The following is a 10,511-nucleotide window of genomic DNA, read 5'->3' as shown; positions in this document are numbered from 1 at the left end:
AGCCTCGCTCGCTCCTTTCCGCCGGCGATCCACTCTTTCGAGCCGCGAGCACAACAAAACAATGGTATTTGAGCATTGCTAGTAGAATTCTTTTTTTTTTTTTTTGGTTGCGGGAATTGCTAGTAGAATTCTTGATTGAAGAGATCATGGTGCTCCCTCCACTTGGCTTGGCTGGTCGAAGAGGAGTGGCTAAATTAACTCCTTTGGTTTGGGTTGGTCCTGGCGGCTGTTCGTCTAGAGCGCGCGGTAGGTTTTTGCGACGGTAAAAATATTGTATGTACGGGCAATCCAACGGCCCAGAGCAGCCGGTTTTACCAAAGTGCAATCGCTTCTCTCCAACCCTGCCTCCCGAAGGCTGCAGCCATGCGGCGGCACTACGCCGAGCTCCTCCGCCGCGCCGCCTCGCTGCCGTCTCTCTCGCTGGTGGCCTCCCTCCACGCCGCCGCGCTCCGCCGAGGCGCGGTCCTCGTCCCCTCGCTCATCCACGCCTATTCCGCCTGCGGCGACCCAGCCTCCGCGCTCAGCGTGTTCGACGGATTGCCCGCACAGGAGCGGACGCTCTCTGCGCGCACCGCGCTGGCCAGCGCCATGTCCGCGCACGGCAGGTGCCGGGATGTGCTCGGCCTGTTCCGCGGACGGGAGGGGGAGATGGACGACAAGGCGGTGACGGTGGTCCTCGCCGCGTGCGCTAGGGCCGGGATGGTCAGTGAGGGGAGGGAAGTCTTCGCGAGGGTCAGGAGGCCAGCATTGCAGCACTACACGTGCATGGTGGAGATGCTCGGACGTGCCGGGGAGGTCGAGGAGGCAGAGGGGCTGCTGGCGCGGATGGAGGCACGCCCGGACAGGGTCATCTGCATGGTGCTGCTCGCCGCGTGCCGGGCGCATGGCCGTGTCGATGTGGCTGAGAGAGTGGCTAGGTTGATGAGCGAGTATGGCATTGTATGAATTTTGGCATATTGATCAGTTGACAAACTGGCCATTGTGTTAGGCTGTTAGCCCAAAATCAGTGATCAAAACCATTGTGTTATGGAGCTGATAACACATAGTTTGGTTGACGGCAAGGGTGGTTCCTGAAGTTCATGCAGTAATGCAGTACAACACAAGCACCTGGTCGGTGAGATCTGAATTTTGTAGAAGTCTATGTTGCAGTGGACGAACCACATGAGCGCCAGCACACTTCACTGCTTGAACAGCACAATTCGAAGGCATCTATCAGATTGCTATAAAATGAGTAACGTCGGTACTATAGACCATCTGCAGTGGAATGCCCGTCAGTTTCTCAGTTGTCGACTTCTAAGCTCTCTGATTAGCTTGATGATGGGTGTACATTTCTGGACTGTAAGCTGTCAAGCTTAATGGAGCCCGGCAGTCCGTAATGCAACACAAAGAGAAGTCGCCAAAGTTAATAGTCGAACCTGTCAGCAGTTTCGATCAAATTTTGTCGAAGCTGGATGTGGTGGGAACTATCAAAATACAGGAAGTCTGCTTACTGAGTTTTCGCTGTTTTGCATCTTTCATCACAAAGTTGCAAATCCGGTAACCTATAAAACGAGGCGTTGTCTATTTTTTAGGTGAATCTAAGAAATGGAGCTGTGATTTTCAAGAACCTGCTGTGAGATCTGCTAGGATTCAGTTGCAGAGTTCTGACATTTTCTCACGATGGAGACTGTACCTCCTGCTATGGTTTCAGTTCGCCGAGCATAGAACATCTGCCAAATGGTTAGTCTCTTCTCTACTGTGTCCGCTGCCACAGCAATCACCGCATCTTATTCTGAACATATGTGCAATGATGCTTGAGCAAATTAGCTCTCTGATGTAAACCCTCACGTTGATGCAAAAACATCCATCGTGCACGCGACACGTGGGCGCGAGGGAATGCCGAGTTGGGCATTGCTGGCAACAGACAAAACAAGTTCAACCTGGTTGGGAAACTAGCAGGAGAAATTGAAGTGTCACTGCATTTTCATGTACAACCACGAGCAGCTTGTGGCTGTCGGAGCAGCCCTTCCCTGTGCCAGACACTTGCTACACCGGTGCCGACAGACAGATGGAGACGATGGATGAACGAGCAACCGGTGGCTGGCAGCCAAGGCAAGGAAGACCATCCAGCGGCATCGTCGGAGGAAATACTGACCGTGAACTCATCCGTCATGGCGTTCTCCTGATCTGCGGAATGTACCGATGGATTCCGATCCCCTTGTCGCAGGTGCCGTTTGCTCGACGGCTGTCTGCCAAGAAGAGCACGGCCGTTGCTTTCGGTTTGCCGACTGGGGCTGGAGTGCAGGGCGTGCAAAGGTCCAAACTGAGCGCTGCCGTGCCAAGCTACGGTTAGCGTTGCTTTCACCCTTGGTCTCTTCGTGTTTATCTGATTGCACTGCAATGCCGCATGCATCCGGTGTTTGTCTACTTCCGTGTCTTTCTTTTGCTGGCTGTCGACAAGTCATGTATTTTGCCTTTCCGAACTGAAGTCGAATTACCTTGCACGCAAGGAGCGTGGAATTCAGTCTGTATATTTTCTTGATTTTCCTGATATAGTAATTGAACCGTGTTCAACACTATGTTTCTTAGCAAAATAAGTACGTACTACGTAGGACTTAATTTGGTGATTTCGTGCAGACATCTGTGGGAGATTCCACAAAATCCTCGATTTTCACATTGCAAACTCATCTCCCTGATGATGAGCCACATATTGATGGAGCTGGCAAGCCGGGTACGATTAACATAGGCCATCTTTTCTTACGTACGCCTTTTCCTCGTCCACGCTTTCAAGATTTACATTCGACAAATGGTTGGAAGCAAAAAATTCTACTACAAATGTTGCCATCAAAATTCAACTATAAAAAACGTCAATACCTAACATAAACCAACACAGCAAGTCCTGTACGTCAGTACACTTGTACGTGCGCCGACGTGGTAATTAGAAGAAAAAAGAGGTTAGAAAATTCAGCACCGTCGATCTCCTGCCATCTCGATCTGAGCCGTCGGCTCGCCGTCCCGCAGATGGCACAAGCGCAGCCGCGCAACCTCGTCTCTCCTCTCTCCTCCACTTCCGTTGCCACTCCTCCAACAGACCGGGTCCACGCCGCCGGGCCCGCGAAATCTCCTCCTCCCCTTCCTTCTCCCCTCGGACCCCTCCCCCATCCTTCCGCCCCACCTCACACCACCGCCTCCTCTTCCGCCACCGCCACCGCCACCACCACCAGCAAAACCCTACAGGCCGGACGCAGCAGAGCCACATGGCTAGCTTCGGCGTCGACACGCGCCCCGCCGCGGCGGGGGAGGGGGCGCTCTCCTTCCTCTCCCGGAGCCTGCGGGAGGACCTGCGCCTCATCCGCGCGCGCGCCGGGGAGCTCGAGACCTTCCTCAGCGCGCCGGTCCCGGAGCCCGACCTCTTCGCGCGCCTCCGGAGGGCCTACAACACCACCTCCTCCTCCTCCGCCGCCTCGGGGATCGGGAGGACGCGCCTGGACCTGTCGGCGATAGGGAAGGCGTTCGAGGCCGAGGTCGGGAGGGGGTGGGGGGCCAAGACCGGGTGGAGGTGGGAGGACGAGGACGCCGCCGAGTGGGAGCCCATACGGGCCGTCAAGGCGCGCCTCAGGGACCTCGACCGCAAGCGCCAGGACCAGGCCAGCGACGTGCTCCACAAGGTCAAGCTCAGCCTGGTAAGCTTCCAAACTCCCACCAATTCTACCGTCCTTCGTGCACAAGTACATAAATAAACTGCAGCCTTGCCGTTTGAGTTGCATCCACGAGTAAATAATCTGCAGCCTCACCAATTGAAGGACGCTAGCTATTCTTAGGTCAAGTTCATCTAATTGAGTTGGGTCACTAATGGTGGACCGTGGACATATCTTCGATTTTACTCTGGAAATTTTCAATTCTGAATTATTGTTGGGGCAATTCGATTCTGAAATTTTAGCTTGATGTTGAGGAAGTCGAGCAAATGTTGTCGTTCGCTTGGATCAAGTTTTATGCTTATGATTTAGAGGGGAAACGTTCGGTGCTGTGATCAACAAGTTTGAGTTAAGTTGTCGACAATACATCCTCTAGATTGGCTTATCTGAAAATGAAATTGGGTGTTTTTGTTCATTGTTGTGCTCGTAGGCTTGAAATGTGAGGTGTAAAAAATCGCAAGAGGTTTGAGTCTAAGAATAATATAGGTAGGGGATGACTTTAATTTAGTTTCATTCCTTGCCTGGTCTTAGTTAATCTGGACACACTGAATTCAAATACCATCTACTTCCCGGCAAGAAAAAATATTCATCTACTTACTAGTCAAAATAATCTGAGGCTACTCTGTAGGAAAACTGCATTCCAGAAGTTAATGAAGACGCTCTCGGTTGGTGCCTTGAGCCCATGCAATTTTTGGGGTTTCATGTTAGAATATGTGTAAATAATGGAACCTTTATGGGAAGTCCAGGGCATCAGAATCATCTCAGGATAATAAATCACATGTTAAGTGTGGTGTGAGTCATTTATCAAATGCATCAAGTTTCACTCGCAAAAATTAGCAGTTGAAAATTGTACATATATTATTTGCAAAAGTTGCATAACCGCAGTTCGCTTGCAGTGCATGGACCTTAATTAAACTTGTTCTGTGATTTACATGTTGCAGCCTGCTATACCAAATCTTCCACAGTACTCCCTCTGTCCCAAAATAAGTGTCTTAACTTTGTACTAACTCTAGTACAAAGTTGTACTAAGGTTGAGACACTTATTTTGAGACGGAGGGAGTACTATTTTCCATTGAGTACATATATATGAGTGCACTAACATGATGTACAATTGCGATTCTTATTGCAGAAATCGATGAGCTTTGCACCTGAAGCATCTGAGGTTAGTCATCTGGTTTCATATTCTGTTGCATTTTGCATTATAGCATCACTTTTTTGTGCATATGCTAGTTTCTGTTTATCAGGGCAGTGAACTTTTCTGCATGAATACTTTGCAATACCTACAACTGCAAGAGATGTTTTTTGAAGAGCAAAACTAATTGTGATAATTTCTGCCTTGAGTTCATTGGCTTCATTCCTGCTGTAAACTAACTAAATATTGGAGAGCATTATCTTGTTTTCAGAATGAAGGTCAAATAAGGTTGTACAATCCTTGTATTATGCCCTTACAAAATATTGTAAACCATTATATGCCTCTTGACCCACATGTTAGACACGGGGTGGCTGCATGTTGTAGGCATATGCATTTTTTTCAGCTTTGCAGGGACGTATAGGGATGTTACCCTGTCAATCTACTAATTTTCAGTTTTTTTGGCATTGACAATAAATCAATTTCACCTTTTGATGTAGGGAACATAATCTAGTTAGTATTTCTGGAATGCTAAGTGTAGGTGTGTCGGCCCAATGCCATGCTAGATCGAAAGAATGAAAAGACACAAGAAGCCTAGTAAATCCTTCGCATTTTGCGACCATTCCCGCGAGGACTACGATTCGGAGCAGAACCCAGTTTTCATCCTACTAAATAATCTTGATTATAGAACTGCTCTCTTCCATCCTCCCGCGTACATACATTCTTCAATGTGGATGCGTGCCAGGTGCCAATAGTGCCATAGAATCTATGTCCTCTTGAGTGTTAACGTCATGGCCTCTTTTTGGCATCTCTTTGTCTTACCAGTAAGACACTATTCTTCAGCATTATAGCTCATGAGATCTACATGTTTTTCTTGTAACCGCATGGTCTACTTAATTCTACTAGAAGAGTACTTTTATAGATGTAATCATGTAGATGAGGAGGAAAGTAATAGTGTAATCATCAATGCATGCTGAAACAATTCACTTTCATGGGCCTTGGTTGGCTGAGTCCTATGCACCATGCCCCATAATCAAGCTCCCTCTAACTGCATGATTTAGCATCATTCGCATGTGAAGCATGTACTCCCTCCGTTCCTAAATATTTGTCTTTTTAGAGATTTCAAATGGACTACCACATACGGATGTATATAGACATATTTTAGAGTGTAGATTCACTCATTTTGCTCCGTATGTAGTCACTTGTTGAAATCTCTAGAAAGACAAATATTTAGGAACGGAGGGAGTATATATTAACACATTTGCGTGCATGTCCAGGGATTAGCTACCCCTTTTTGCTTTATGCATTTCTTAATATATATTGATCTAGTGCAGGAAGTTCCACCACTGGATTTAAACGAACTCCTTGCGTATTTTCTAAAGCAATCTGGACCATTGTTTGACCAACTTGGCATAAAAAGAGGTAAGGGGCCTTATTTTAGTTCAACAAAATCTGAGGTCTGCAGAATATTGGAATATATGTTTGTGAGCTTGTGCCGTACTGATTTTTTTCTTCTCGTGTGGAATAGATGTGTGTGACAAGTTGGTGGAGTCTCTATGCAGCAAGCGCAAGGATCACTTTGCATATGATCCGTTGTCAACTAGTGAATCATCTTCCTTCAGAAATGACAATACTTGTGATGAACTTGACCTAAGAATAGCTAGCGTCCTTCAGAGTACAGGGCATCATTATGAAGGTGGTTTTTGGGATGATGGGCAAAAATATGATGTAGCTGACAAGAGACACGTTGCCATTGTCACTACCGCCAGTCTTCCCTGGATGACGGGAACAGCTGTAAATCCTTTGTTTCGAGCTGCATACTTGGCTAAATCTTCCAAGCAATACGTAACCTTGATGGTGCCCTGGCTTTGCAAGTCAGACCAAGAGCTCGTCTATCCGAATAACATGACTTTTAGTTCTCCAGAAGACCAAGAAACTTATATAAGGAATTGGCTGGAGGAAAGAGTTGGATTTAAAACCGACTTCAGAATATCATTCTACCCTGGAAAGGTAGGGTTTCTTTTTATTCCATAATGTCAAACGCTATGTGTTTTAGTTGTCTAATCATTTATCTGCCCTGGCTGCAGTTTCAGAAAGAAAGGAGAAGTATAATTCCTGCTGGGGATACTTCACAATTTATACCATCGAAGGAAGCTGACATTGCAATTCTGGAAGAGCCTGAGCACCTGAACTGGTACCATCATGGAAAGCGTTGGACTGATAAATTTAATCATGTTGTCGGTGTTGTGCATACAAATTACTTGGAGTATATCAAGAGAGAGAAGAATGGTGCTATTCAAGCTTTTTTTGTCAAGCACATTAACAACCTTGTTGCCAGAGCTTATTGCCATAAGGTAATTATAAGTATGGTACTATGACTACTATGTTTATTGCGATGTTCGAGTGGACACTGTGTGAACTCTTCTTCACATATATACATATACTCCCTCCGTTCCTAAATATAAGTCTTTTTAGACATTTCAAATGGACTACAACATACGGATGTATGTAGACATATTTTAAAGTGTAGATTCACTCATTTTGCTCCGTATGTAGTCACTTGTTGGAATCTCTAGAAAGACTTATATTTGGGAACGGAGGGAGTATTCAATAACTATGTGCTAGGTTGTTTTTCCTTACTGACCTGATGGTATTGATATGTGTAGGTTTTGCGACTATCTGGGGCTACTCAAGATCTAGCCAGATCCATGATCTGCAATGTACATGGTGTTAATCCCAAGTTTCTGGAGGTTGGGGAGAGAATAGCAGCAGAGAGGGAATCTGGCGAGCAGTCCATGTCCAAAGGAGCTTATTTTCTGGGGAAGATGGTCTGGGCCAAAGGCTACAGAGAACTGATAGATTTGCTTGCGAAGCACAAGACAGATTTGGACGGTTTCAAATTGGACGTCTATGGAAATGGTGAAGATTCAGTTGAAGTGCAATCAGCTGCCAAGAAGCTGGATTTGAATCTTAACTTCCATAAAGGCCGAGATCATGCAGACGATTCTCTTCATGGGTAAAGATCCGCACCATCCAGCTTTGAAAACATATGCCTTTCCTTGTACATCTGCGATGTCATTGATCTGAATGCTTCTTCCTTCTTGTGTTCTTTTTCCAGGTACAAGGTTTTTGTAAACCCGAGCATTAGTGATGTCCTCTGCACCGCCACTGCTGAGGCGCTAGCCATGGGCAAGTTTGTGGTCTGCGCAGATCACCCATCCAACGATTTCTTCAGATCATTCCCAAACTGCCTGGTGTACACAACGTCAGAGGATTTCGTTGCCAAAGTGAAGGAAGCAATGACCCGTGATCCCCAGCCCCTCACACCTGAGCAGCGGTACAACCTTTCGTGGGAGGCTGCGACCCAGAGGTTCATGGAACACTCGGAGCTGGACAAGGTCCTGAGCAGCAATGGTGATTGTGCCAGCACATCTGGAAACAGCGTCGACAGGAGGATGAAGAAATCAGCCTCGTTGCCAAACATGTCGGACATCGTGGATGGCGGCCTAGCATTTGCCCACTACTGCTTCACGGGCAGCGAGCTTCTCCGGCTGTCGACCGGGGCGGTGCCCGGGACCCTGAACTACAACAAGCAACATAGCGTGGACATGCACCTGCTGCCCCCTCAGGTACAGAATCCTGTATATGGCTGGTAAGACAGAACCACTGCTGTTAGTAGTACATAGATAGGCCTGTAATTTGTGACACTAATTCTTTTTCCTCCTCTCCCTGATGCCAACGGCAAAGCCTTGTTCATTATTATCAATACGAACTACAGACTGCTTGTAGCACTAGATAAGAGTTGTGTATTCGATCCCTTTGAGTTTTGATGGCCATTTTCACTGGGACGCTCACATCTTTGTATGGCTGGTACAGTAGCAATGAGAATCCTATGCCCATTTCCCCGTGTCTGCACCGAAACTGGCATGCGTCGCTCCTCGCATGCGTGTACCGCACTGGTGCACTCATACGCTGCGCCACTGTTTTCTATCTATCTACTCCGACTTGTATGCGGTACAGTATGCTCTGGTGGTACCATGATTGATTTCATGACAGGTAGAGCTTGGAATGTCTGCCTGGTACCACTACAGTACACCTTCACACTGATGGCTCTGGGAGAGAGGGCTCTGCCGTCGATGCCATGTCACCCTTGTCCACCCAGCATGTGTTGTTGGTTGGCCCAACTGCTGCCTGCTGCATCACCTAGGTAGGTTGGTACCCCTACCCAGTACTGGCATGGCAGTCGTGGGCCTCGGGCCTCTGACGAGTGGGCCCTTCTGCCCCCTGCCACCACTATTGGTAGTACTGGGCTGTCTGCAAATTGCAATGGCGATTGATTTAATTTTGGATTTGGAATGGTGATGCGATGGCCGCCTGTCCTGCTGCTGCTCTGCGATGGCCGCGAGGACCATACGCAGTCTTGTGTGCGGCACGGTGTGGTGTTGTCAGTCATTATGAGACTGGACGAGTGGTGTGGGGCTATCTCTGCTTCTGAATCTCAATGCAGTGAGTACAGTACGACGGAGCCAAATGCGGAGACCGGTCGAGGGTTCCCATCGTAACGCATCAGGGGTGGTTGGTTGTATGGAAATGGAACGGATGGGTTAGTCGTTGATGCTCAAATTCGAACCGAATAGCAGAACTTTCTGGAGCCGTCCAAGCTCTCACGTTCCTGCAGGGAAAATGAACCTCGAGTACACGAATGAAAGCCACCGTTGCTGCCTGCGCATTTGTTCGTCCCTTCCTTCACCTGCGGACAGGAGCCGGATTTGCTGGGATCCTTTCCCTCAACTGGCCGACCTCGCATTTGTTGTCCCATTTTCTCGCGCTGGTTTGTTTGCTTTTGTTAGGCTAGATCACCATCGTCACCATCACCCTGCTACGCGACTAGCAGTAGGGTTTCCGATTGTACCATGTAGGTGGAGAGGGGGTGACGGCAGCTCACATGATCTCATGATTAACTTAGCCGTGGTAGACGATGAGTAGCTCCACGACCGGATGGGACAGCACGAGACGGGACGGGACGTCGACACGTCGTGGTTATCTTCTTCTTCGTCGCCTTGAGCTCTTGGTCGCAAAAAAAGAAAGAAAGTACCGCGACCAGTGAAAAATCAGCGTGCCGAAAGTAGAGAGAGATATGACTAGGAGTACGACCGCCTTTGCTTCCGTTCGACGCTCCGTCTGAATCTTTATTTACTGTTCGGATTTGGAGGCTCAGGTTTTCACTGTGGTCTCGCGCTGCATTGCCCAAATGGGACGGCAGCAGTGACGAGAGGGAATAAAACTGTGCTGGTACATGCTGCAATGGGGGCCAGCCCATGCGCAAGCTCATGGGTGCCGCCCTTCGTCCGTGCCACCGCCTTTCTTGCCTTCCATGATGACGACTTTAATCGATGATGAGAGGGGCCGAGGCGACACGTCCACGTCGGGTATCCGTCCAAACGGAACGGCAACACAAACGTTTGGGAGGTGACACGTCACGTGAGCCATGAGCGACCACCGCTGCGCTTTATTTGCTGAGCGCATGCATGATACAGTACTACTCCCAAGTGCCGTGCAACCCAGTACGCAGGTTGCGGCCATTTTGCGTCTTGTAGGGCGTCAATGTGTGCTTATCGTACGTACACCTTACCTAATTGACCTATGTATGAGCACCTCGTGCCAACTCTAGATAATAAGAGCATCTTCAATAGATGATCCAAATTTGA

General features: G+C 48.2%; 2 protein-coding genes across 2 annotated transcripts; both read left to right on the top strand.

Annotated features, from left to right (window-relative positions):
• Positions 1–207: 207 nt before the first annotated feature.
• LOC109763846 (pentatricopeptide repeat-containing protein At5g15340, mitochondrial-like) lies at positions 208–1,055 on the top strand. Its single transcript, XM_020322708.4, has one exon. It carries the CDS (start codon positions 364–366, stop codon positions 943–945), a length of 582 nt encoding a protein of 193 aa, XP_020178297.1. The 5' UTR covers positions 208–363; the 3' UTR covers positions 946–1,055.
• A 1,187-nt stretch (positions 1,056–2,242) lies between these two features.
• Positions 2,243–8,657, top strand: LOC109763829 (digalactosyldiacylglycerol synthase 1, chloroplastic). Its single transcript, XM_020322692.4, has 8 exons — positions 2,243–2,327; positions 2,617–3,662; positions 4,804–4,836; positions 6,138–6,225; positions 6,332–6,813; positions 6,891–7,157; positions 7,470–7,819; positions 7,922–8,657. The coding sequence occupies exons 2-8, from the start codon at positions 3,237–3,239 to the stop codon at positions 8,457–8,459; spliced, it is 2,184 nt and encodes a 727-aa protein (XP_020178281.1). The 5' UTR covers positions 2,243–2,327; positions 2,617–3,236; the 3' UTR covers positions 8,460–8,657.
• Positions 8,658–10,511: the final 1,854 nt, after the last annotated feature.

This window comes from Aegilops tauschii, chromosome 4 (assembly GCF_002575655.3).
Source record: "Aegilops tauschii subsp. strangulata cultivar AL8/78 chromosome 4, Aet v6.0, whole genome shotgun sequence".
NCBI lineage: Eukaryota > Viridiplantae > Streptophyta > Magnoliopsida > Poales > Poaceae > Aegilops > Aegilops tauschii.
Note: the sequence above shows the minus strand (reverse complement) of the source record. Positions and strands in the feature narration are given on the sequence as shown.

What these genes read in the sequence shown, in the direction of transcription:
- LOC109763846 (XM_020322708.4), top strand. Translation starts at nt 364, where the DNA reads ATGCGGCGGCACTACGCCGAGCTCCTCCGCCGCGCCGCCTCGCTGCCG.
- LOC109763829 (XM_020322692.4), top strand. Translation starts at nt 3,237, where the DNA reads ATGGCTAGCTTCGGCGTCGACACGCGCCCCGCCGCGGCGGGGGAGGGG. An exon ending in ACAAGGTCAAGCTCAGCCTG is followed by an intron (nt 3,663 to 4,803) that starts GTAAGCTTCCAA and finishes TTCTTATTGCAG; the next exon opens with AAATCGATGAGCTTTGCACC. An exon ending in CCAGAGCTTATTGCCATAAG is followed by an intron (nt 7,158 to 7,469) that starts GTAATTATAAGT and finishes TGATATGTGTAG; the next exon opens with GTTTTGCGACTATCTGGGGC.